We start from the raw sequence: 26696 nt of genomic DNA on the forward strand, positions 1-26696 counted from the left end.
GACATCATTTTAAAGTAATTAAAATTGGTTAAGTAATTTAAGTGACTCTAAAACAGTTTTAAGAGTTTCAAGAGATCCTTAAATAGTTGTGGTTCACTGCAGAAAGCTCAACCACAAAAACAAATTAGTAAACAATTCTAGAGGTTATGGAATTAAAATAACCAGGTTAAACATTTTTTCTATCACTGAATTAAAGTACTGGAAAATATGTTTATTCTAAATTTTTATTAGTCATATTTTTGTACAAAGAAAATTAGCCTACCTAACCAGTTAAAATTTGTGTCACAAACTTAACTTATTTTAACTAGTAATATGCCATATAGTTTTAATGAAATTTAATGGGATCTCAGTCAAAGTAGATTTATCATGACATATGAGTGTTAATTCAGTTTCCCTGGTACTGATTTTACCTGTAAAGAATTATATGCACTAAGATCTTAATATAACATGGGAAATTTTTCGGCCTTTTACAATCCCTTAGTGGGAAAGTAAGGGAATGTAATGATAAATGCATTTTATTTCTGAAATCTCCAGTTAGTCACTTTTTCCCCACGTTAGTGAACTATCTATCCCATCTGTATTCTCTTTCCATTAATGGTGCTGCTCTTATCACTGTGCCTCAGGAAAATGAACTGCACGGAGCGAAGGTCGCTACCGCGGGGTTCGTGTAGCCCTTAGCGGCATGGCCGCGAAGTCATTCAGTCATAAAGAGACGGCTGCGGACCAGACCGTTTTTTTGGCGGTAGAAAAATACAATCAAGTAATTATGGGGGAAAACAAAGGGCCATATATCTTGCAAAATCTTGGCCATTAAAAGAGCCTAACTTACTTTTTGAGCATTTGGACAAAACTTTATTTCTACTATTATAATTTACATTCATGTAGAAATGAGACAAAAAAAGAGCTATCTGCCAAAACCTTGTTCCTATAGTCTCTCATTTTTACAGTTTGTGACACATTTTAGACTCTAAGAATCACATTTCCTCTGATTATTCAGCATGCCATCTTTTCTACCTGCCAAGCAGGCATACTTTTAAACATTTTACTGATTTTTACTTCAGGGCATGGTACTGATTTTTGTAGTGACAAAAAATTATGAGACAAAAGAGAGAAAACAGCCTAAGGCCACTCACTCAACTGCGCTATACCACATTTAATGTAAAACTCAACACAAACGAATTTACGTCTGTTCTCAGAGCTCCAAGTCCCCCTTTTATCTGTAGTTTTTTCCCCTTGAGTCCTTCAGCTTATCTCAGTGAGAAGCTTGGCTTCCACGTCCATGTTTAGAGCTGAACCAACTTTAGTTCTTGTCCATCCTGAAGTGCCCTCACTCTCCTCTCCCCAAATCTCCCACTTAAGCTTCTAGAAGTCAACACTTAGTTAGACCCCGATCTCAGACGGCAATAGACAATAACTACTTAAACTCCATCTAGTCTCTGGACAGTGACCACAGTATTAACTAACTTCTCCCCAACTAAAGCCTCTTTTTTCTTTGCCCCTAATCTCAATAGCTGATAAACAGAAAATCTGACATTGTATGCCATGCCAACTACTTTCCACTTTCTCAAAATCAACAGATTTTCTGCCTCTCAGCTAATTTCTGGAACTGACTTTAACTCCTAACACGAAGATTTTACACATAGAAGAAAAAAGAGAAAAATGCACTTACGTTTGATTTCCAGCTTGGTGCCGGCTCCGAACGTGAGCCACAGTGAGGACTCTGACATGTTCCCCCCAACAAAAACCTGCCCCTGAAGCCAGGCCAGCTGGATTGGCCAATTCAGAGGGAAAACCTGGCTTTCTTCTCCATTCCCCTCACAAAGCTGCTCTCACACATCTAGCATGATTTCTTTGCTCAGCTGCCACACTGGCTATTTTCTGGGACTCTTCTATGGATGTATATGGGTCACCAGGAAGGACCCATTTAGCTAAAGTATCACAAACTAACAGAAATGACGCAACAGAACTAAAATTCCACAACTAATTGAGCAAAAATCTACTTACGTTTGATTTCCAGCTTGGTCCCTCCGCCGAACGTGAATCACAGTGATTCACATCAATGCCCCCCTCTGCCAAAATCTGCCTCTCAAGCCAGTCCAGTTAGGTTTGCCAGATTCAGAGAAATACTATTTCTTTCCTATCTCTTTCACAAATCCTACTTTTTCTCACAAATCTGACATGAAGTCAGTCTGTCTGTCTAGCTTCTACATTGACTGAATTCTGGTGCTATTCTATTTAACTTTTGGGTTACCAAGAACAGTTCATTTAACCAAAAACATCACAACTTGCACAAAAGACACAATGGGACTCAAAGTTCAAAAACAGTTGAGCAAAAATGTACTTACGTTTGATTTCCAATTTGGTCCCTCCACCGAACGTGTTTCACAGTGACAGACCTTAACTTTCTCCCTCTACAAAAACCTCCCTGATGGACAAGTAAGTATCCCTCTTTCCCCAGTTTAATTATGTTGGTTTAGAAAGCCAACATTTAGTGACTAGCCAGCCTCCTGTGGAGCAATTTTCCCTCCTTAACACCTAATCTGAGAATGGAGTTTGTTACAATCCCCGAAATCCCATTAAAGAAAACACACAAAGAAGAACAGAGTAACCTGGTTAGACAGAGAAGAAGCAGTTGAGAAAAACACTTACGTTTGATTTCCAGCTTGGTCCCGGCTCCGAACGTGTATACACACTGATTCCCCTTCCCTTTCCCCCCATACAAAAACTGAGTATTGCCTTCTGACTACTGAGTTCCTCGCCTGGAACTATCTGTTGTCTTAATTACTACATTGACACTTGCTCTTCAGAGAACATGCACAATCTATTCTCAGCTTTGCTTACAGAATTATTTATCTTTGCCCTGGAGAATGCCAGAATCGGTTTCTAGGTCAGATTTTGCACATTACTTTTAGACACAGAGACCATGAGACACAGACAACGAAGGAAAGAGAGTTTGGATTCTACTTACGTTTGATTTCCAGCTTGGTCCCGGCTCCGAACGTCCACCACAGTGGTAGTGCTTCATTGTCTGGCTGTACAAAAACCCTCCGCACCGAAGAGGAACAGAGCTGTAGGGCAGCTGCTAAAGCTTAACCCCTTCTCCAAGCATGCGTGGAAGCTCTCGAGCTTCTCTCAGAGAAATGCTTATTTTCATAGGCTAGACTTAAATTTGTAGGAGATAATTTATTTTATTTTATTGTGTGTGTGTGTGTGTGTGTGTGTGTGTGTGTGTGTATATATATATATATACACATATATACACACTATTATACAGTATCTCTCTCTCTTTAGCAGCCTACCACACAGGACTGCTTATTATTCATTCAGTTAAAAATAAAGAAAAACAGGGGCTGGGGAGATGGCTCAGCAGATAACAGCACTTGCTGTTCTTCCGTAGGACCTTGGTTCCCAGCACCCATATATTAAGCAACTCACAACTGCCTGTAACTCCAGCTCCACGGAATCTGATACTAGCTTTTGGCCACTGTACCACAAACACATGGCACTCACACATAAATAAAATAATTAAAAAAGAAAAACCAAATAAAGAATAGCCATTTCTTTATAACGTTTCCAGGGGCGAGTGGGTATGGGGATTTCTGTGAATTATAAACTTGGTTATTAAGTTAGAGCTCAGTAGCATCTCTCAGCTAAAAATAATTTAAGACTGACTTTCTATTTGAACTTCTTTGCTTTAACGCTATTTCATAAAAGGTACACTAGACACACATATAATATAAATCAAGGTTCATATTTTGAATGCACTTTGGAATTGAGTTATGGGTGACAGATGAGGTGGCAGCAACCATCAATAAAGGAGAAAAACTTTTACTCATGGATTGGTCTGTTGTTATAGGGCAGGTAGAACTCATGTGTCACTGAGACCAGCCAAGTTTACACTGCCTTCGAAGTTAGCGTCTCCATAGCAACCAATTAAGAACACTGAAGAACTTGCTTTGAGTACCACTTTCATTTACTACCGTCTTGTTTCTCTGGTAACCATCCATTCCCATACTCTTCCTATCACTCTAAACTCCTTATAGTTCTCCCATGGCCTCCTGCAATTTGAAAGCATCTTCTTCTGAGCACTCTCCCTAGCATAGCTCAGAAACAGCTGCCATTCAAGATGCAGCTCAAGAGACTCTATTAGTGAGATGGCTTTACAGACAGGTCATTAGGCTTATGGAACCTAATTGCTTTTTAATGCTGTTGGATTCTCTCTTCCCTACTAGATGGTAAGCTGTTTGCTGTTGTATTAGCCAGATATTTGGGAGCTATGGTCTACTATATTTATTTGACAAGCACTCATCAGACATTTGCAGAACAAATAAAATAACAGCAATTGAAAAGTTAATAATACAATCAGTGATAGCAATCTACAATATAGATGAAAGGTTCGTACTGACTACTACAACAGTCGACTTTCCTAGAGAAATTGCAACTGTAACCAGATTAGAGAGGCTAGGTTGCTTCTGTTACTGAGAGTTTTGCTAATCTGGAATGGCAGATTCTACAGTGTGTTTCACTAGAAGCTGGAGAAAGAGAAGAGTCACGTTGGAAGTAGAGAGAGAATAGAAATTGTCACTAGAGATCAAGTGTGTAAAATAGTTGATGAAGTCTGCCAACATGCAGCCTGAAGAGAGCAGAGAGTGATTTTCTCTGCAGTTACAGAAGCGATAGCAGCTTAAAGGCTGACATTTGTTGAGAACTTATAAATTGCCAGGTGCCATATGTGGCTCATTATATTTAGATATCCATAAGCCTCTCTGAACTAGAAGTTGATATGGTCAGTCTTATGGCATTACAGGTCAGAGCTTGGACTAAGTCTGCTCATATTCTTAGCGCTCTTACTGCAGCGTGGACACCAGTGACACAATCACCCGAGAGAAACAGCTCGTGGGTGAGAGAATGCCAGAGTGGAGGAAGGAAAACTCCTCAGGCCATCCTGGGGCGGGAAATGAGTGGCTAAGTGTCTAGATGTCTATACAGATTGTATTGTCGTTTAAAAGGTGAAAAAACCCCAAATACTAAATATCCGTCAATAGGAGTTCGGTTAAGCTAATTTTGTAGAGCACAATGAACACAAATCAGCTGATAAAAGGAAAAATAGGTTTTCTGGATATTTTTATGAAAATATTGGGCAGTGGATACTAGGTATGCTATGACATCATAACCCTTTCAAAATGGATCCCCAAGTACAGGCTTCTAGAAGGCTACACATGCTGCGGTCAGCAGTTTCTCCTGGGTCTGCTTAGGAGAACTAATGACACATTCTATTCTCCTGTCTATTGTATATGTGCCTTTATAGTGCATGCTATTTGACTGTTACAGTCACTCATTTTATAATAGTTCATTTCCTACATTCATTTTATAGTTATCAGAAACAGCGAAGACTGTGCCAGTGTGTGTGTGTGTGGGGGAATGTAAATTCTGAGATTTCCCTTTTTCTTTTTCTCAATTAATTTTTAAAAATATCTTTAAACAGAGACCACAAATGGTAAGAGCCTTTCTAGTTCTATGTAGGAGATAATTTTTACCAAATATAGAACTGGAGACTGTAACATAGGAGTACTAGATGAGCTGGCAGTAGAAGAGACACATTCTGTGGAGACAAGATTTAGTTTGAACAGTACCATGGCTGCAGCAACAGATAATCTTTATGAAGCTGTGTTTGGCCACACAGTGGTAACTGAAAAGTATGTGGCTGGGATCTCTGTTCTAGTAAAAATGGATCGCTGAGAAGTGGTTGAAATGCTTAATATGGATTATTTGCAGGCAGAGAGTGTCTCAGGCGCATTTACGAGGCTCTGCTGGGATCTGTGATTCTATAGAGTGTCCATGTTGGGTGTTAGTTGATCTACTGAGGAAAGGCTAAGTATTCCTACGACAACCTAGGTGGTTCCTGGACTTAATGCATGAGAATATGGGAACTGAATTCTGGGGGAGTCTTCCGATAAACTCATCCTTAATGCTGCTTCCCCCTTCACCTTCAGGACAGCCAAAAAAACCCCAAACAACAACAACAATGACTACGACAACAACAACAACAACAAAACCCCTCTCAGAATAATTTTGAACCCGTTTGTGGAAAGAAAGGGAGCTGGGAGAAAGGGGAGAGGGGAAGGGAGCCATCAAGCACAAAACCACATCTATAAATTATCCTAAACACAGTTTACAAGCTATGTTGGCGACACTCCTCAGATATAACAATTCCAGAAACTTGTTTTGTTTTTGCTGTTATAATTTCCCCACCCTTAATCAATCTTTTAAGGGAGGTTCTTTTCATATTAGTAACACAGAAGATTACACAACATGTCAGAAACAAACAATTTTGTTCTCTGCAAGTTTGAGGGGTGTTGGCTTCCCTACCTGGCTTGGAATATCCGTCCTGAAGTCTCTGGTTCACTATTTCCTTTTAAGTTTATCAGTCATGATAGAGTCCTAGATAGGCAATTCTTCATGTTCCAGATGGACTTGGCTTTGGATAGTAAATTCACAGCATACGAGGCGAACTGGTCCCCTTGGCCAGGAAGAAGGGAGACAAAAGAGATCACTTGAGAATGAGGAGCCTGTCTCTGCCTATCCCTGGAGAAAGGCATGTGGGCACACATCAAGTCTTTTCCTGCCACGCGCTTGTATGCTTGCCATCAACATGACCCAAAACTCTTGTCTCAGTCTGGAAAATGCAGATGTGTCTTTTCTTTTCAGGAGTCCTACAGAAAGGCTACAGCCATTTTACTTCTCATGAGAGAGAAAACAGCAACCGGGGCAGGGTTTGCTAACCTCAGAGGGGCTAGGCCACTGAAATTTACATATTGGCTGCTGTGGGTTTCAGCTCATTTTATAGGTGGGATAAGCTGAACTCTGAGCTTTCTGCCTTCCCCCATTGTCTGCCACTGGGCATACTGTGTGTGGTTGTTTTTGCCATTCTAGTGTTTTTTTTTTTTAAATGTTAGCATTTAATTAGCCTCCCTAGGTGGCTCCACTCCACCAGGACACAGGTACCTTTAACACCCTTTATCTTCTCTTCAGCGCTTCTGCCGAATAATTTGGCTTTCACCATGACAGGCTGCTTAGGGAGTTTACCCTTCCCCAGAACTTTGCAGTAGCCTGATTACACAATGTTAACCATGGGAGCAACTCCAGTCTTGTTCTTTGCAGCTTTGACCTGTGTCTGTTCACTGACCAGTGTCCACAAGTTATCCAGGGAGACAGTCAGGCAGAAGCTCTGGTTTCTCTTTAAGTGGTAATGCTTCGTACCAACTTTCCCAAGGTAACCTGGATGATATTTGTCGAAGTTGACCCTGTGGTGATGCATGTAACCAGCATTCCCGCAGCCTCCTGGATGCCTGTCATGTTTACTGATGCGGCAGTGGTTGTGGTTCACATGGTCCCGAACTTTCCCGGTCTTCCTCAGTCTGGATGGCGTGGCAGTGGCAGAAAGGAAAGAGGGAGGCCTTGTCATTCTAGTTTTGCTCCCAAGGTCATGTGACTTGGCATATATATGTGTTATGGTTGGATGGCTTCCTTTGTCTTGATCATTGAGGAGGAAGGTGGTGAGCTAGCCGATTTGTAGATGCTGTGTCTCCTCTACAAACTTGTAAGGTTATTTGCGCTAAGCAGGGGAAGTTAAGCAGACTTCCTAGTGTAGAAGACAAGATCTGTACATAAACTTATTAGGCCAAGTAATATTTCTTTTTTTTAAATTTATTTATTTATTAAGGATTTCTGCCTCCACCTCGCCACCGCCTCCCATTTCCCTCCCCCTCCCCCGATCAAGTCCTTCTCCCTCATCAGCTCGAAGAGCAGTCAGGGTTCCCTGACCTGTGGGAAGTCCAAGGACAGCCCACCTCCATCCAGGTTTAGTAAGGTGAGCATCCAAACTGCCTAGGCTTCCTCAAAGCCAGTACGTGCAGTAGGATCAAAAACCCATTGCCATTGTTCTTGAGTTCTCAGTAGTTCTCATTGCCCGCTATGTTCAGCAAGTCCGGTTTTATCCCATGCTTTTTCAGACCCAGGCCAGCTGGCCTTGGTGAGTTCCCGATAGAACATCCCCATTGTCTCAGTGTGTGGGTGCACCCCTCGCGGTCCTGAGTTCCTTGCTCATGCTCCCTCTCCTTCTGCTCCTGATTTGGACCTTGAGATTTCTGTCCGGTGCTCCAATGTGGGTCTCTGTCTCTGGCTCTTTTCATCGCCTGATGAAAGTTAATATTCAGGAGGATGCCTATATGTTTTTCTTTGGGTTCTCCTTCTTATTTAGCTTCTCTAGGATCACTAATTATAGGCTCAATGTCCTTTATTTATGGCTAGAAACCAAATATGAGTGAGTACATCCCATGTTCCTCTTTTTGGGTCTGGCTTACCTCACTCAGGATAGTGTTTTCTATTTCCATCAATTTGTACGCAAAATTAAAGAAGTCCTTGTTTTTTACTGCTGAATAATACTCTAATATGTATATATTCTATACTTTCTTCATCCATTCTTCCATTGAAGGGCATCTAGGTTGTTTCTAGGTTCTGGCTATTACAAACAATGCTGCTATGAACATAGTTGAGCATATACTTTTGTTGTATGATAGGGCCTCTCTTGGGTATATTCCCAAGATTGATTGCTGGATCCAGGGGCCAAGTAATATTTCCAGGGGAAAGCAGGCAGGAGTGACTAGGAATGAAAGCCTAACCACACCAAGCCACTCCCCTGAGGGCAGTGGAAACAACCAGGGAATCTCTTCTGTTCATCCGCATGCTCTGTAGAAACGGCTGGGTGGCCAAGGGTTGGACACACGATGGGAACCGAAGAAATTGAAGGAGAGTGTAGAGATTGGCTGAGGTCTATGGAAACCACCAGGCAACGACTATAAGTTCCCCTTCTAGCCATGTACCTTCATGCACAGTCCCCAGAACACCCAGGACTGCTACTGAAGCCAAAGACTTCACTTACCTTTCTGCCTCTTAGCACCAAGGCAAGCTGGAGAAAGTCTCAAGGAGGGAAGGGAGACTTATACCATCCAGCTTGGTGTACCAGAAACTCATTCTGGAAGGTCTAAGCTCGGTTGGGACAATACATACCACAAATAGGTTCTACAGGTTTGAACTGTAATTTCAAATTACATCTCCCTCATCAATACAGTTGTATACATGAAATATCACAAGGAAGGAAAGAATTCAAATTCCATGGAAGAAATACAGACTGATATGTGAAAAGTTTTTGCAGCCCAATAAACCTCTCTGATGAAGCAATAATCCATATCAGACCAAATCAATTAGAATTAGAAAAAGCCAGGTTTAATGGATGCCAATGACCCCTGGGTGGCCTTCCAGGCCATCAGAGAGGAGAAAGGGAAGGAAAACTGAGAACTACATGTTTGTTCTCTTGGGGGGCAGTTTAAATACCCTGTGGGAGTGGTCTTGAGCATCTCTGGGGAGAGGTCAACATTTGGAGGGCTTTCTTGGAGGTGGAGTCTGGACTGAAGCAACTCCCAGGGAAGGTGGCTTGGAATGAAACTTTCTACCCAAACAATATGATCTTTAAAAATTGAGTGCAATTTTAAAAATTACACTTTGCTGTTTTGCTTGTTTCTTTTGTTTGTTTTCTTGTTTAATTGTTATTGTTATGGTCATTTTCTGTAGTTTTTATTTTTCATTTTCTTTCTTCCTCCTTCTTTCCTTTCTTCCTTCCTTCCTTCCTTCCTTCCTTCCTTCCTTCCTTCCTTCCTTTCTTTTCTTCATTTTTTTTTTGAGACAGGGTTTCTCTGTGTAGCTTTGCTCCCTGTACTGGAACTAGTTCTTGTAGACCAGGCTAACCTTGAACTCACAGAGATCCTCCTGCCTCTGCCTCCCAAGTGTTGGCATGCACCACCACTGCACAGCCTTATCTTTCATTTTCTAATCTTAACTCTTGCATTCTTAGTGCATAGTGGCCTTGCTTTAATTTGTGTATTGCTCAGTTAGGTTTTAGGATTATTCTGTATGCTTTGCCACTCAGTCTATTATTGTCATTCTCTGTTATCCTTCTCCTGCCATGACTCATATGTTCCTTCTCATTCCTTCCTTTTCCTCTTCTTCCATTTTCCTTTCCTCCTCTCTTATATATGTGTTAAGCATAACTTTCCATAGCTTAACAAACTTCAGAAGTTGTGGACCCTAACAGTACCTCAAATTTCCCCTCCTAGGAACTTTTCCCATCTTGAATTTTTTTTTCAAAGTTGATCTAGTATTAATTCCTCCCTCTTCCTCCCTCTTGATGTTAAAAACTAAAATCCTATTATACCTCTCGGGGTCTGGCTTCAGCCAGGACCATAAATTATTTTTCTGGACCAGACCCCAATAAAAACTATCTCCCTGGACCAGTGTGGAGGCGTGGGGATAAAGACACAACTCACATGGCCTTATCGGGAGGGAGATTCTCTATGATCCCTCATGAAATCATGACTTCACGTGTTGAAGAATTCCTCCTCCTTTATTCTCCAAACAGCCTTATATATCAAAAAATAAGCTGAGGGGTAAATAATTAGTATTTTGTTTCCTAGGTAACCAGGTGAATGGCTTTTAGTTACATCCACCTCTTCCTGAGTCTCTTCTGTCATGTCTTCCTGTTCTGTATGCTAGCGCTGTCACATAGGCTAAATTAGCATTTCTTTTCAGGCATCCTCCAAATTACAAACAAACAAACAAAAAAAAGCAGAGCAACATCCTGACCTTTTGTTAGGACAGACTGTCTGAAAGTTTACGTGACCACCTCAAGTGGGGAACTGTGGCTTCATAGCCTGGCCTTCCATACCATATAAAAATATGGGCCTACATACCTCTTAATATCCTTTTTTATTGAAGTGAAAGGGGCACTATTAATAGTATGATATTTGCATGCTACTGGGCACATTCAGAAGCTGTGGCTGCTTCTGCAGTTATTACCCTCTGAAAGCATTGCAAAGGTCACAGAAGACATCCTGAACTCTTAGCTTGAGGATATAACATCTGAACTATGCACCTCAACTCTACCACAACCCGCCCCATGGTAACTACTCCAACAAAATGAGTACAGCTGTTAACAAAGTTCAAGCAATGAAATTACCCCAGATGTGCAGTCTCCAAAGAAGTAGTGAAAAGTCATAAAGAACAGCAACATAAGTCACCTCCAAATGCCTAATCCTACAATAATGGCTTCCAACGTGAATGAAGTAGATGTAGCTCAAACAGAACTCTAAAGAATGGTTAGAAGCATGATAAAAAAAATCAAAGAAGAATATAAACTCTCAAATAAGAAGAAAGACAAACAGCTGAATAAAACAAGGAAATTGGTGCAAGGTATGAAAGAATTCAACAAAGAGATAACAAATGAACACAGATACTGGAAATCAAAATTGTAATAAGTCAATTCAAAACTCCATGGAGTGTATCAAGTATAGGACATCTGAGCTTGAAGACAAGGTATCTAAGAACATTCCAAGGACGAGCATAAGTTAATAAGAAGGTATCAGTAGGATACATTTAAACCCTCATGTAGTATGAGCAGATCAAATCTCAAGCATCAAATATGCAGGATAAAAAAGACATGCTAAAATCTGCAAGAGAGAAGCGCATGCCATACACAATAGCCCATCAGAAGAACCATAGATTCCTCAACAGAAACCTTAGAACCCTGAAGAGCGGGTGATGATGAATTTCAAGAAAGACCACAGCTGCCAACTTAGACTACTATACTCAGCAAAAATACCTGTTACAATTGATGGAAAAAGAAGACACTTCCCGTGATAAAATCAGGCTAATGGAATTAAGACTGTTAAGCTAGTTCTACAGAGGATATTGGAGCGAATTATTTAGACTTGAAAAACTCATAAATACATCCAGAGACTACAGGAAAAAACAAGGAATGTTAGAGCAATAGTTAAATGAACAAAGATCAGGAAAACATTATAAAATCAGCAAAATGATGGAAATTAATATAGTTTCTCAATATGAATCCCACTGTCTCAACTTCCCAAACAAAAGATACAGATTAATAGGTTGAATTAAAAGGGCAGAATCCATCCATTTGATGCCTCAAGGAACCACACATTATCAGCAAGAGTAGATACCACCTTCAGTAAAAGGATGGAGAAAAGTATTCCAAGCAAGTGGAGTTAGAGGATAAGCAGGTATTACCATTCTCATACCTGACAAAGTAGACTTCATTCGAACACTAGTCAGAAGAGATCAAGAAGGTTGCTTTGTTTTCCAAGGGAGAAATCAACTAAGAGGACACTACTATGCTGAAGAGACAGGCACCAATGCTGGTGGACCTGAATTTATATAAAAAACCCTAGTAAATATCAAATCACATATTAACCCCAACACAAGAGTAGAGTAACTGATTTCAATACTCCAGTTCCTCCAATAGGCAGGTCATGGTGACAAAAGCAGAGAAACAGCTGAGTTAAATGATGTCAATGATTGAATGGACTCAACCAAGGACTACAGAACTGAGGCCTGCAAGCACAGGGGAGTTCTTTCAAAGCTCCCATTTGTTTCGGGGTAATGTTCACTGTTTGCTTGCGGTAATACACCAGTAGCACTGTTCCTTCACTTGCATGTACTATACACACAGCCCCGTCTCAAAACAACACACTTGGCAACCTCAGAACTCTTTTTATGGCCTTGTTACTAAGAGAGTCAGTGGGGTTGGTTCTCTATTTTGATCAGTAGATTGGGTTATATAAGCATGTCTCTGCTGCACATATCCCCCCTTAATACATCTGATGTTAGTCACGCACACGTCCAGGTATACATGGGCATATGATGATAGGTAGAGATGGGGGTATGTATAGCCCAGCTCCTTTGATGTGCAGAAGCTTTTTAAATTTCATGCAATCTCATTTGTAAATTCTTGGCTTCATTTCCTGAGTTATTTGAATCCTTTTAAGAAAGTCTTTGCCTATCTTAAGTATTTTTCTCAAGCAATTTCAGATTCTCAGGCATTACATTGAGGTCTTTGATTTACTTTGAATAGATATTTTTGAACAAGGTACAAAGGGTTCTAGCTTCATTATTTTATATTTGGATATCCAATTTCACCGTACTTCTCTTTCTTGGTCTCCTGCCCTCCGCCTCTGCTTGTACCCATTCATTTTCAGTATTCTGCTTTCCACTTTTATATTGCATATCACCGTTCTTACCCCTCACATCTTCTTTTAAAGCACTTTTTTTATTTATTATGAGTCGTGACCTCTAGGTTTCTTTCTGACCTCAACCTAAACTCCCACATAAACACACACACACACACACACACACACACACACACACACACACACACACACAGAAATTAGAAGCTAGGATCTGCACATGAAGGAGAATGTTTTCCCACTTCTGTTTGTTTCCATATTTTATTATTTAGATGAGTAAGAATCCATTGTGTCTATATATAATATTTTATTGTTTATTCATCAGTTGATGGACATCAGGTTGATATTATTTCTTAGATTTTGTGTATAGAACTTAATAAACATGATGTATAAGAACCTCTAGTAGGATATACAGTCCTTTAGTTCTATGTTCAGGAGTGATATAAATGGGTCTCTTGGTAGTTCTAGGGTTTAACTTTTTGAGAAAACTAATTTCTATGGTGGCCATGCCAACTTACATTCCCACCAGCAGTGAATAAGGACCCTTTCTCTACCCTCTCGTCAGTGTTTGTTGTCAATTGTTTCCTTAATGATAGCCATATTGACTAGAATGAGATATACTATAATTTTAGATTTGGTTTGCATTTTCCTGACTATAAATTAAAATATTTTGACCATTTGTATTTCTTTATTCGGATATTTATATCTCATTTATCGACTGGCAGTTTTGCACTTTTGGTGCCTATATTTTGCAATTCTTTACATGTTCTAGGTATCATTCCCTTATTAAAGGATAATTGGCAAAGATTTTCTTTCATTCTGTAGAAGGACTGCCATTATGTTCCTGGGCAGAAGCCTTCTAGCTTTATGTAATCTCACTTCTCAGTTCTTGAGGATATTTCCTGTGTCAAGGAGGTTCTATTAGGAAAGCTATGCCTATACTTACACTTTTTTCCTATGCAGTTGCAGTTTTCAGGTTTTAAATCAAGGCCTTTGATCCAACTTAGAATTAATTTTTGTGCAGGATGACAGATATGGATCTAATGGAGTTCTTGTGGCTGTCCAATTTGCAGCTATTTTCTCTTGTGCACGGTTATGTTTTTACCTCTCTCTCAAAAAAATGATATGTCCACAGAAGTGTAGGCTTGTTTCTGGGCCCCGTTACAGCTCATTGTTCTACATGTCTGCTTTTGTGGAAGCACCTTGCTGTCTTCCTAGCTATGGCTCTGTGATGCAGTCTGAGGTCAGGTGATGTGATGGCTCTCCAAGATTCTTCCTGTTTAGGACTGCTCTGTCTACTCATGGTCTTTTGTGTTTCCATATAAGTTTAGTATTTTTCCAGTTCTGTAAAGAATGTCATTGGGTAAAAAAAGCAGTAGATATCTTTTGTTGGTATAACATTTCACCATGTTATTTCTGCCAGTTCAGGAACATAGGTTCCTCTTGTGAAATTTATCCTTGCCTGTGCTTCTGTGATGTAGAGTGTCATTCTTCCTTCTTTATACAGTATTTTTAAAGCTATCTTCTGTAGTGTCAACATGATGGTCATGAACTCAGATCTTGCTTGTTTCATCCTTTATTTAGTTATCAATTTTAAAAGTGTAGCATTCATAGATATATCAATCTTGGTTGGCTGCTATTTGCATTCAGGGCTTGAAAAATATCATTTCAGGATTTCCTGGCTTTTAAAGTTGCTGATGAGAGATTTGACGGATTCTGGCATTTGTGTCATGTGGATGAGTTGGTGTTTTCCCCTACAGTTCCTAATGTTTGTTCTTTGCTTAGTATTTTTATTTCATCATCATCATCATCATCATCATCATCATCATCATCACCATCATCATTTTGAGATAGGGTTTCTCTATGTAGCCCCAGCATTCCTGTAACTCCTGCTTTGTAGACCAGTCTGGCCTTAAACTCAGAGAGATCCCTCTGCCTCTGCCTGGAGTTAGATTTCCTGATCATAGTGTGGTGTGAAGCAGTTTTCTTCTTTGATGTTTGTTTAGAGTTCTGAATTTCGTTTGCATTTCAATGTCTGCTTCTTTTTCTATACTTGGGAAAAAGAAAAGACAGAAAAAAAAGATTTGCCAACAATGAAAAAGTTTAAAACCAAAAAACTAAAAGAAAAAACTTTTGTGTGTGTGTATATGTAAAAACACGGGTAAACAAGAAAGAGAGAAGGAAAAAGAAACTGAGAAAATAACTATACTAAACTTTAAAAATGCATGAACAAAATTAGATGACTGTATGAAGAGGAGTAACAAAAATATAAAAACAAATATAATATAGTAAAAATTCTGCTAAGTGAGTGGAGCGGGGTGTGGGGGGGGAGAACTCCATGGAATAAACAATAGGGAGGAAGAAAGTGGGGGTGTGTTGGAGCAGGTTCCTTTAAAAAGCTTACTCAGGGGTGTAGGAGGTCAGACGTTGTGGGCTCCATCTTCCGGTTAAGTTTTTGCTGAGTCTGCATTGCTTAAGCGTCTGATCGGTACCGAGGGGTTTCCTTGTTGCTGACTAGTGGCCTCTGCTGGCTACACTGAGCCTTGCAGTCTGTATTTCGCCCTCTCGAGACCTCCGTGGGGTTTCTATCCCTGACTGATCCTGATGCCAGAGGAATCTCACTAGAACCTGCACCTGGACTTCAGAATGTGAGAGTTGTGTGCGTGTCTTAGGGTAGGACTGTCTGCTGCGCTTAGCTCTCCTTTCAGAAGCAGCTTTTGCTTCCGTTCCTCCTCTAGAGAAGTGTAAGCGGGAGCAGTATTTAGCTGCTTCCCTACCACACTTATCTTTACCCGCTCTTCTTTTCAAGTACCCTTTCACTTTCTTAATGAACTTCTGAAAGTCTTCCTCTATTACTCTCTTTGGGAAAAAGTCCATTTTTGTCTCCTGACTCACCTTGCTCAGATCACACAGAGGCAGTCTTTTGCTTTACTCACGTGAATTAAAGTTCCCCCCTCCGCCCCCTGCGCCCCATGGGAAGAACCTGCACCTTACATTGAACATTCTACAAAGGCCAAGTCACTGATTAGAGCCTCAGTGATTGCGGAGCCCTGGAAATGATGCAGACCCAGAGCCAAGTTATCTGGAGTTGTCTTTAGCCCCCTCAAGTGGCCATTTACTGACACTTACGGCCATTTACGGACACTTGAGGCCATTTACTGCCCTCTGCGTGACCTGACATCTTTGTGAATATTAGGTAAATACTTTGGAATATATGAACAGAATACTTAACACAGGAAAGAAACCATGCATCCTCCAGCTTGAGTTGTTGGATGAACAGCGTCCACCAAGTCAAAAGGTAAAAATGTCACTAGATAGCATCTGAGACCTGGAGCAGAGGTTTCCCCCACTTTGCTCTAACCTGCCTCCTTGTGCCCATCAATATATATGAAAAGTAACTTGCAGCCCCCTTTGTTCTGTTACTATAAAACCTCTGAAAATTTTACCTTGTTGGAATTTGGGGTAACGAAAATCAAGGAAACTGGAGAGGGGTCATAGGAGGTATAAAGGAAAAAGGATGTTTAGGTAGTGTGGTAATAGGACACATTTGATAGGAAGTGGGACCGTAGTACAGAGATATGGGAAAGAGGAGAACATGGGGGAGAGGGCCAATCAAAACTGAGAATATATGAAAGCCATAAGGATGCCTACTACTTCATAAGCTAATTAACATACAATTAATAAAAAGAAGTTGGTGTGAGGTACTATGCCTGGGCAGATAAAGCTGTTTCCAGAAGCCATAGTTTATTAAAAAAATTTTATTTATATTTTTGGTCATTGAGATCCCTAAAATCTCCCAAACAATATAGGCAATTATCATAGCTAATTACTAGACAGCAAGACCCTATTGCTGAATACACCACACACTTTGGTTATAGGACATAGGGAAATCAAGCCAGAACTGAGATGAAGACTTCTTTCTGCTGCCTAGGTTACATAGTGCCAGAAGATGCTATGCAGGCTTCAGGGCAAGGAAACTCATCAGCAGCTGTATTCATCTGTAGACCCTTTGCAGGTAGGATATCCCACTGGAGCAATAGTGGTACAGCTACTATGGGGGTAACCAACCATCTTTGGGTTGGATTTGAGGCCTACTCCATAGGATTCTCTCCTGCTACTGTATCCTGGTTAAAGGCCTATGGTGGTGGTGGTGGTGTGTGTGGGGTGTCAAAGGTTCTGGTGGGACACTTACTTTTTTTTCCCTAAATAGACATGATATGCCTATTGAATTGCCTTACATAAATAATAATTAGGCTCAAGCCTATAGATCAGTGATGCTCAGAACCTTTTTTTTTTCTACAGAGACTTATAATTGGTCAAAGTGCTGAAAATAAGGGATTCTTGAGTACTCCTTGAAGGGGACATCTTCTAAGGTTTAGGGAACATTGCAGAAGAGGGGCTGGAAAGAATGAAAGAGCTGGAAAAAAGAAAGGGACTTTGTGTACCATCTTTGGGAACCAGATGTGACTGTTGCACTTATGAACTCAGAACAGTTTGATTATATGCCCAAACCTGGAACAAAATCTGGCCTGTCAATATTCCAACATGGGCAGAGGAGGGGCTCATGTGGCCATTCTCTTCTCCTAGGATATATAGTTAATTAAAGACTTCTGGCTAGCTTGGTTGGGTTCATAAGGCCCCCTACCCTTTCCTAAAAAGCTTTTTTGCTGTTTCTGGGGAAGGGGATGGAATTTTCTTCAGAGATATAGCCTCTGCTAAGCTGCCTATGCTCTGTTAAACAACCCCTCATCCATACTTATGTAAGTTGCCTTAACTAAACTTGATGGGTTACAAAAAGCATGTATGTGGCTTGTGGAAAGATGACTTAGTGCACTTGCTGCTCTTGCAGAGGACCTGTGTTTGATTTCCACCATCCACAGCGGGCAGGCCAAAGCTGTCTGTAACTCCAGATCCAGGGGATCTGTTAGCTTACACACAGGCACATACCCATACACACTAATAAGAGTAAACCTTAATAACAGGCATGAAAATCTTGGGTGGTGCAGTGAGCAGGAGTGGGAGGGGGACAAGGGAAGGTTATGGGTGTTGAATATGAACAAAACACAGGATATACGCTTATTCCATACACACATGTCAAAAGAGGTGTGGGTTTCAGGGGGCAGCTGAATGGCGGAGATAGGTAAAACAGACAGATTGGGAGATCCATTACTCATGGGAGCACTGAGGCAGGAGTTGCTCATTCTTACAGCATTGTCAAATCCCTGTGAATGGCATCTTTATTGCAAACATCACCTTTAACATCTATTTAAGTGGCTTGGGTGATTTGGATACCAAATTAACAACTGCTTCATCCTAGGGAGCTATGGACTTGAGTGAAGGAATATCAGTCAAAAAGCAGTCAGAAAGTGTGTGACTTCATTTGCCCGAGGGATTGATGTGATTGGTGCAGGCCCAGCCATTCATTTGCAAGCTCAGTTGTATCATGCTTGGTGCAAATACTGTTCTTCATTGGCATGAAGTGCATATGTGGTGCAGATACCCTGGCTACCCAGTTACTTGACTCACTTTCCAAGTTGTTTGGGAGACGTCTTTCTGTGTTGCCCTCTGGTGTTGAAGCATTAGGTCCGATAAAAGGCCCGGGCTTGCCTATTTTTGTTTTTTCTCATTAGTAGAGTGAGTTCAGCTGGTAACATGAAGATAGGAAGGAAACAGGAACAGTGAAGGCAGCGCTGATGGTGAAGGAAGTGTCGCTGGTGACACCAGCAGTAACACCAGAAGGCATGCAAAGAGTTCCCGAGAGTGGCTGGGGCCGACGTGACCCAGTGCATTATGCAATAGAGGCAATGCAGGCTGTGATGAGCTGAAGACAAGAAACTCCTGTCCCTAGTCACTAGGAGAGTTCCGGGAAACTGCTGAAGGGCCAAGGGTCTCAGGCACTCCAGGATGAAGAGCTGCAACACTTGCCACTGCAGGAATTCAGATCCCAGTGGCACCTTCTGTTTGCCACTGCTGCCTGGGACTGTGGGCTGCAGAAATTCATTACTGAAGATTAAGAGGGCTGCAGAGTGCTAGAACTGCTGGTGCTTAAAGCCCAGAGCAATAGTCCTTCAACCCGAGAACTTTGAGCCACGCCTTTAGCTTTTTAGAAAGGACTTATTTCAATTGTGAGTAGATATATGGGCTTGTGTGTGGGTATATGCATGTAAGCACAGTGCCCGAGGAGGCCAGAAGAGAGGTTCAGATCTCTTGGAGGTGAAGGTGCAGGCTGTGGTTGGATGTGTTGGATGTGGATGCTTGGAACTGAACTTATATTCTGCAAGAGCAGGACACGCTCTTAACCACTGACCCATCTCTTAAGGCCCATGCTGCTGGGTTTTAAATCCTGGAACATTTGACCTCTAGCTCATGGGGCTTGGAGTTGTAAGCCTCTGAGTCTTCAGCCCAGCAGTTAAGCTTCTGGAGCTCCAGCGCCTGGGAAGAGAGTCCAAGGAGAGCTTTACTGCCCTATCTGGGTAGAACAGAAGAACCACGACCAGCCATTTGATAACAGTAAAAGTAGGGGAAATGTTAATTTCTAAAATTGGGGTTAATTATAAAATTTGTTTATGTCAATCTATGCTGGTAACGTTGCTTAGATATTGAAAAAAATGAAAGTATATGAAAGGCAACAATTTCACCATGCCACCAAGTAACTCATCCCCTTCTCAAGCCAAAATGGAGAAGCTGTGTCAGCAGATGGCAGTGTTGTATAAGAAATGAGCCTCCAGGGGCCCAGTCACGGCTCACTGAGCTATGAATGAGAGCAGTGATCTGAATCTTCTTAGGTCCCCACACCCATAGAGGGTTTGAACTCTGCTGTTTTTAGAAAACATCCTCTCACTCTCCCCCTCCTTCACTTCCTCCTTTCTTTCCTCTTTCCTTCTCCACTCTCTCTACACACACACTCGATGCATTTATGTAGGTATATAGGTACATTCATGTTTAAATGCACACACATATACACACACTAGTATCTATGTAGGTATATAGGTACATATATGCACATATATACATATATAAGCACACACACAGACTCGTGTATCTAGGTATATAGGTACATACACATACATACATATATACATACATACATGTATAAGCGCACACACAGATACGAGTGCCTGTGTAGGTATATAGGTACATGTATATGCTTCCTACCTATCTGAACTCTTCGTTTTGGTGCTTTTCAGACTGTTTCTAGTATGCATGAATAGTGGTAGCGCAGAGAAGCAGTGATGAGAATTATCTCAGTCCTACTCTCATTACCTACTACATTACTACATTCATGGTGCAGAAGCCATGTCAGCAGATGGCAGTGTTATATAAGCAATGAACCTACAGAGGTCTAGTCAAGGCTCACTGAACTGGACTATTAACAAAATCAGTGATCTGAATCTGCCCAGGTCCCCACCCCCATAACGGGTCTAGATTGCTGTTTTTAGAAAATCAACCTCTCCTCTCTTTTCTCCCCTTCCCCTCCGTGTGTCAGTGACTCACACACACATGAATGAATATCATGTATATGCTTCCTATGTAGCAGAACATTTATTTATTTTTATTTTATTTACTTATTTACTTTTCGGACTTTATTTCTAGGATGTACGGACAGTTTTGACACAGAAAACAGTGATAAAAACCACAGTCAACAGGACCAGCTACCAGGCTTTTAATTATGGCATCAAACTTGAAAATAAACAAACCTCCTTCAACAAATCAGCAATAGGCAACGCTTCATAGATGGTAAATTGTCTCCCTATACTGCTGCTTTGAAATAGAGGTATTTGAAATAGCTCTGTGGAGTTTAAGTAACCGTGGAATTAGACGAATGGAAAATGATTCAGAGGACAGATCTTGTAATCTGGCCAGTGTATGGTAGGGTTTTCTTTTGTGTGGTTGCAAATCAATTATTTATGCTTTCTGAGCCCCTGGTTTGGAGGTGTATATAAAAAATGAGGTAGCTCAGTTGATAAAGGCACCTGTTACTAAGCCTGATGACCTGAGTTCAATCTCCAGGATTCACATAATGGAAGGAGAGAACTCATTTAACTTGTTCATTGACCTCTCCCAATGTGCTATGGCATGCCTTACCCAACTCATGTGTTGTTCATTGACCTCTCCCAATGTGCTATGGCATGCCTTATCCAACTCATGTGTTGTTCATTGACTTCTCCCAATGTGCTATGGCATGCCTTACCCAACTCATGTGTTGAGAGAAGCCAACAGTTAATTTCCCAACTGTCCTGACTTCTGAAATAGTCACACAGAAATCTGTTAATTGCAATACTGTTTGGCCAATAGATTAAGTATATTTCTGGTTAACTCTTATATCTTAAATATAGCCCGCTTCTGTTAATCAGTGTATCGCCACGTGGCTGTGGCTTACTGGCAAGATTCTGGTGGGCTCCAGCAGTGGCATCTGTCTTCTGTAGGTGTCTTCTACATGGCTTCTTGCTGACTCTGCCTTCTTTCTCCCAGCATTCAGTTTAGTTTTTCCGCCAATCTCTACTCTGCCCTATCACAGGCCAATTGCTGTGGGAAGGTTTACAGCTAGTAATTATCCACCTACTGGGGCATGTACTAATACACTATTTACCTGGATGCTGAAGCACGTCCGGCCCTTCTCTCTCATTCCCCTGGCTCCATGCCCTGTTGGCTGCTCCTTTGGGTTGTGTGATTCAACTGGTCAAACAGAGAATTCTGATTTGTGAGTTTATCCCTTAATAAATGCCTATCTATTTCTTATTTCTGAGCGAGTGTGGGATTTCTTTTAAGCATCTGACCACCATAACTCCCGGTACAACTGGCACCCATGTGGATTTAAACTCCACGCCTCTGGGCAGATGGCCAAGCTGCTTCACAGGCCAGAATCCCCGTCAAAATCCTTGCCACAACAGAGTTTGCAGTGCTTAAGCAGTGAGGCGAAAATCACAGACAGCTGTGTTGTTTACCAACTCCTGCAAACCCTATCCCCTGGGGAGATTCTTTGTGCTGGAGTCTGTGGCTTCTGGGTTTCTGTTCTCTGGGCCTGGACTCTGGGTTTTCTTGCTCTGTGTATGGAATTGGTTTAATTCTGTTGAGGGACTCATATTTCCCCAGTTTTTAGCAAGGCGGACTTTAGTACAGGATCTGCCATGCCACCATTGCATTGGCTCTAGTAGCGATTTGGAAACAGCGCCATCTGCTGGTTGAAAGGTAACATGGCAGATTCTGTTTTTAATGGAACTTTCAGTGCCTTCTTTGCTACCACAATGGAAGGTATTACATGAGGCCTATATGACTATGGAGGTACCTCAATTTACTGGTTACTAGGTTTCAGTTTTCTTCTCCATATTTTATCATTAAGGAAGTATATGGCACCAGTTGACAGGATTAATATCATTAAAAAATCAGAGGTTATCTGAATAAGTAGATATTATGATAGGAAAAATTGACTCCATATCTAAGGGTACTAGGAGTTACCTAAAAGGGTTCATACTGTTGAATCTGATGTTCAGAAGTTACCACAAAATTTGATAAGTTAAAAGACATAATGTACCTCCAGGATGGCAATCTACATGATATCCAAGAGAAGTTTAAGGAGGAGATGTTATCTTTAAAGGGGAACATTAAAACCTTGGACCCACAGGTGCAGAATGAGGACCAGAAAATTGATACCTTAGTGAAATCACTAGAAACATATGCAGGTCAAGAGATTCAGGCTTTACAAAAGACAATGATAAAAAGATTTGAAATGATAGAGGAAATTATTGGAGCTGGTGAACAGGAAAAGAAGGCACAAGAACAGGATACAACACCACCAATGGCTGTCAGAACTGGTTTACCCAGGGGTTTTAGTGTCCTACCCTGTAGTTTACTCTGACAAAGCATCAACTTCTAAAGGCTCAAAGGGAGCCAAAGAAGGTAGATGGATGCCAATAGGACTGAATAATCTAAAAGAAATTAAGCAAGCTGTTGTTACTTATGACTTACATTCCACATTTGTTAAGGAGATGATAAAAACTTGGGCTTCTAATGTCAGAGCTACCCCCATAATTTTTCTCAGTTAGTGTCAGCAGTCCTGGGTGATGGACCTTCTTTGATGTTTGGAATTTATTTCAGAGAGGAATCCAAACATATGGAATGACAGGGAAAAGCTAAAGGTCTTGAGGTTTCCCAAGATCAACTTCTTGATGAAGGCCTGTATGCTGACACACAGGTCCAAGCTCTTTACGATGAAGAAATATTGTCCCAATGCCACAAAGCAGTCTTGAATGCTCGGGACAGGATCCAGGAACAAGGGAAAAGGATAGAATCATATACCAGGGTTAGGCAAGGACAGAGATAACCCTTTACTGACTTTTTACAGAGATTAATTAAGGCTGTACAAATAGGAGTAACAGCCCCAGAAACTAGACGAATAATTCTTGAATATCTGGATTTTGAAAATGCAAACTTAGAATGCAAAAAGATAATTGGGCCTTTAAGGTCTAGATCAGCACCTATGGATGAATGGATTCAACATATGATGAATGTTGAGACATTTGCCTATAATGATGAATCTTGGGTAGAAGTGATTTCCTAAGTGATGAGGAGACATCAAACTGCTAGATGTTTTAATTGTGGTAAATTAGGACATCTGAAAAGGGATTGTGGGCAAGGAATTTTTAGGAATAATATTTTATCTGGGAATGGCAAAAATAGGAGATCTTGGCCTTCAGGTATATATAGAAGGCATGGTAAAGGATGACATTGGACCAATGAATGCAGATCAACAACAGACAGTCAAGGCAACCTGATACCATTGGGAAACTCCTTGAGGGTCCTCTCGCAGGCTCCCAAGCCAAAAGTGGCCCAGTCGTTCACTGTAACTGTGGAGGACATGTCACACCAGGAAAATTAAAAAAAATCTAGAACCTTCTGTGCAAGATCATAATGTTCTAAATGATGGCTCAAATTTGGAGGATAAGTCAAAAATTCAAATGTGAAATAAGAAGCTTATATTTTGGCAAACTTCTATAAATGATTAGAGACCAAAGCTGAGAGTGTGTATAAATGGAATTGTAATTGTTGGCTTGATAGACACAGGAGCAGATGTGAGTATCATTAATCCAGATTCGTGGCATCCAAATTGGCTTCTTCAAGAGGCAGATGTTCAACTACTAGGAATTGGAACTATATCTTGAGTTAAACAAAGCATGAGATGGGCTGACTGTGTTGAGCCAGAAGGTCAAAGAGGGAAGCTGAGACCATATGTAGCTGATATTGCTATGAATTTATGGGGCTGTGACCCGCTACAGAAATGGAAGACTCAGATTAACATTCCTGCAGTACCAGGAATTCCTAGTTATGGGAAGGATGTAATAAGGTACTATGAACAAAGGTCACCAGCCATTTAGGCTTTACAAAAACATAAAGCAACTAACAAACCTTTAGAGATACCAACAGCCCTACCTTTAAAATGACTAATGGAGAAGCTAATATGGATTAAGCAATGGCTTCTAGCTAAAGATAAGTTGTAGGCTTTAGAATAACTGGTACAAGAGCAACTAGATGCTCGACATATTGAGGAATCAACTAGCCCTTGGAATTCTGTGTTTGTTGTAAAAAAGAAATCTGGTAAATGGAGGATGGTGACAGATCTAAGAACTGTCAACAAGGTAATCCAACCTATGGGCCCTCTATAATCTGGAATTCTTCTGCCTTCTCTGTTACCAAAAGGATGGCCTCTTATATTTATTGATTTGAAAGATTTTTTTCTTTACTATACCTTTAACAAGAAAAGGATAGAGAAAAATTTACCTCCACAGTGCCTACTTATAATAATTCTCAGCCTACTAGGAGATACCAGTGGACTATCCTCCCACAGGGAATGCTCAATAGCCCCACCCTGTGTCAATACTTTGTAGTCAGCCATTGGAACTAATTTGTAAGCTATTTTCCCAAGTCTATAATTTACTATTACATGGATGACATTTTGCTATCTGATTCAAACATAGATACTTTAGAAAAAATGTTTGAAGAAGTAAAGATAGTTTTACCTAAATGGGAATTGCAGATTGCTCCTGAAAAAATACAGGAAAGGGATTCTGTCAATTACTTAGGTTATACAATAAGTTTACAGAAAATTAGGACACAAAAGGCAAAAATTAGGAGAGACTGGTTATGGACTCTTAATGCCTTTCAAAGATTGTTATGAGACATTTCCAGTCTATGACCGGCTGTTGGGTTAACACCTGATCTAATAATTCATTTAAATAAAACCTTAGATGGTGATAAAGATTTGAATATTCCCAGAGAATTAACAGTTGAAGCAGAAAAGAAACTGACAATGGTTGAGTAGAAATTACAGGAGGCACATGTGGATAGGGTGAATCCAAATCTTAGTTGTATTTTAGTCATATTGCCTTCCAGAATTTCTTCTATGGGAATTTTAATGCAGAGCAAAGATATTATTTTAGAATGAATCTTTTTACCATATAAACCAATTAAAAATGTTGAAAAGGTCTCTGAATTAATTATAAAAGATAAATTGAGACTTCATCAACTAGCAGGTATAGACCCAGAAGAAATTATAGTGCCTTTTACTACTGACGAAATAAAAAAGTTATGGGAAGACAATGAACCACGGCAAAGAGCTTGTACTAATTTATTTTTTGGAGAAATTAATAGTAACTATCCCAAAAGTGATAGACTTAACCTTATAAAGAGAGCTTCGTGGATTCTTCCTCAAATTGTACGTGATGCTCCAAATAAGTGGAGCCCATACATTTTATACTGATGCTAATAAACTGGGGAAGGCAGGTTACAAATCAGATGAACTGAATAAGGTGGAACAAAGCCCTTATAATTATTCCAGAAGGCAGAATTGCCATTCTCATGGTGCTAAGGAATTTAAAAGAACCTCTTAATATAGTCGCTGATTCACAATATGCAGAAAGAGTTATCTTACATGTTGAAACCACTGAATATATACCAGATAATACAGAATTGAATTCATTATATTTCCAGGTACAAGATAGAATCAGGAATAGGCTTTGTCCTATGTACATAACACATATCAGTTCCCATACAGGTCTGCCAGGTCCTCCAGCACAAGGTAATGCAGAAATTGATCAATGATTGATTGGAAGCATGTTGCAGGCCTCAAATTTCATAAAAAATCATGTCAATAGCAAAGATTTAAAGAAAGAGTTTTCTATTACATGGCAACATGCAAAGGAGATTATAAAGAGGTGTCCTACTTGCCCTTTATATAACCAAACACCTCTACCTGTAGGGAGTAACCTAAAGGGTACTCAAAGGAATGGAATCTGGCAGATGGCTGTGTTCCATTTTGCAGAATTTCGAAAATTAAAATATGTACATCACACCATTGACACTTATTCAGGCTTTCAGTGGGCAACTGCTTTAAGTTCAGAAAAAGCTGATTCAGTAATCACACATTTATTAGATGTTATGGCCATCATGGGTATACCTGCACAAATAAAGACAGATAACGGTTCAGCTTATGTCTTTAGGAAAATGAAACTTTTTTTGGCTTATTATAATATTAAGCATGTTACAGGTATAACACAAAATCCTACAGGTCAAAGCAGTTGTAGAAAGATCAAATTGAAGTATGAA

The 26696-nt window shown here is 40.5% G+C and overlaps 1 gene segment (V, D, J or C); it reads right to left on the reverse strand.

The window, feature by feature from the left end:
- Positions 1-26696, reverse strand: part of LOC142856439 (Ig kappa chain V-III region MOPC 321-like) — a 137641-nt gene that overhangs the window by 1405 nt on the left and 109540 nt on the right. The window contains 1 exon segment of the V gene segment in view: positions 2650-2687. Coding sequence covers positions 2650-2687 — 38 coding nt within the window.

Source organism: Microtus pennsylvanicus, chromosome 8 (assembly GCF_037038515.1).
Source record: "Microtus pennsylvanicus isolate mMicPen1 chromosome 8, mMicPen1.hap1, whole genome shotgun sequence".
In the NCBI taxonomy this organism is placed as follows: Eukaryota; Metazoa; Chordata; class Mammalia; order Rodentia; family Cricetidae; genus Microtus; species Microtus pennsylvanicus.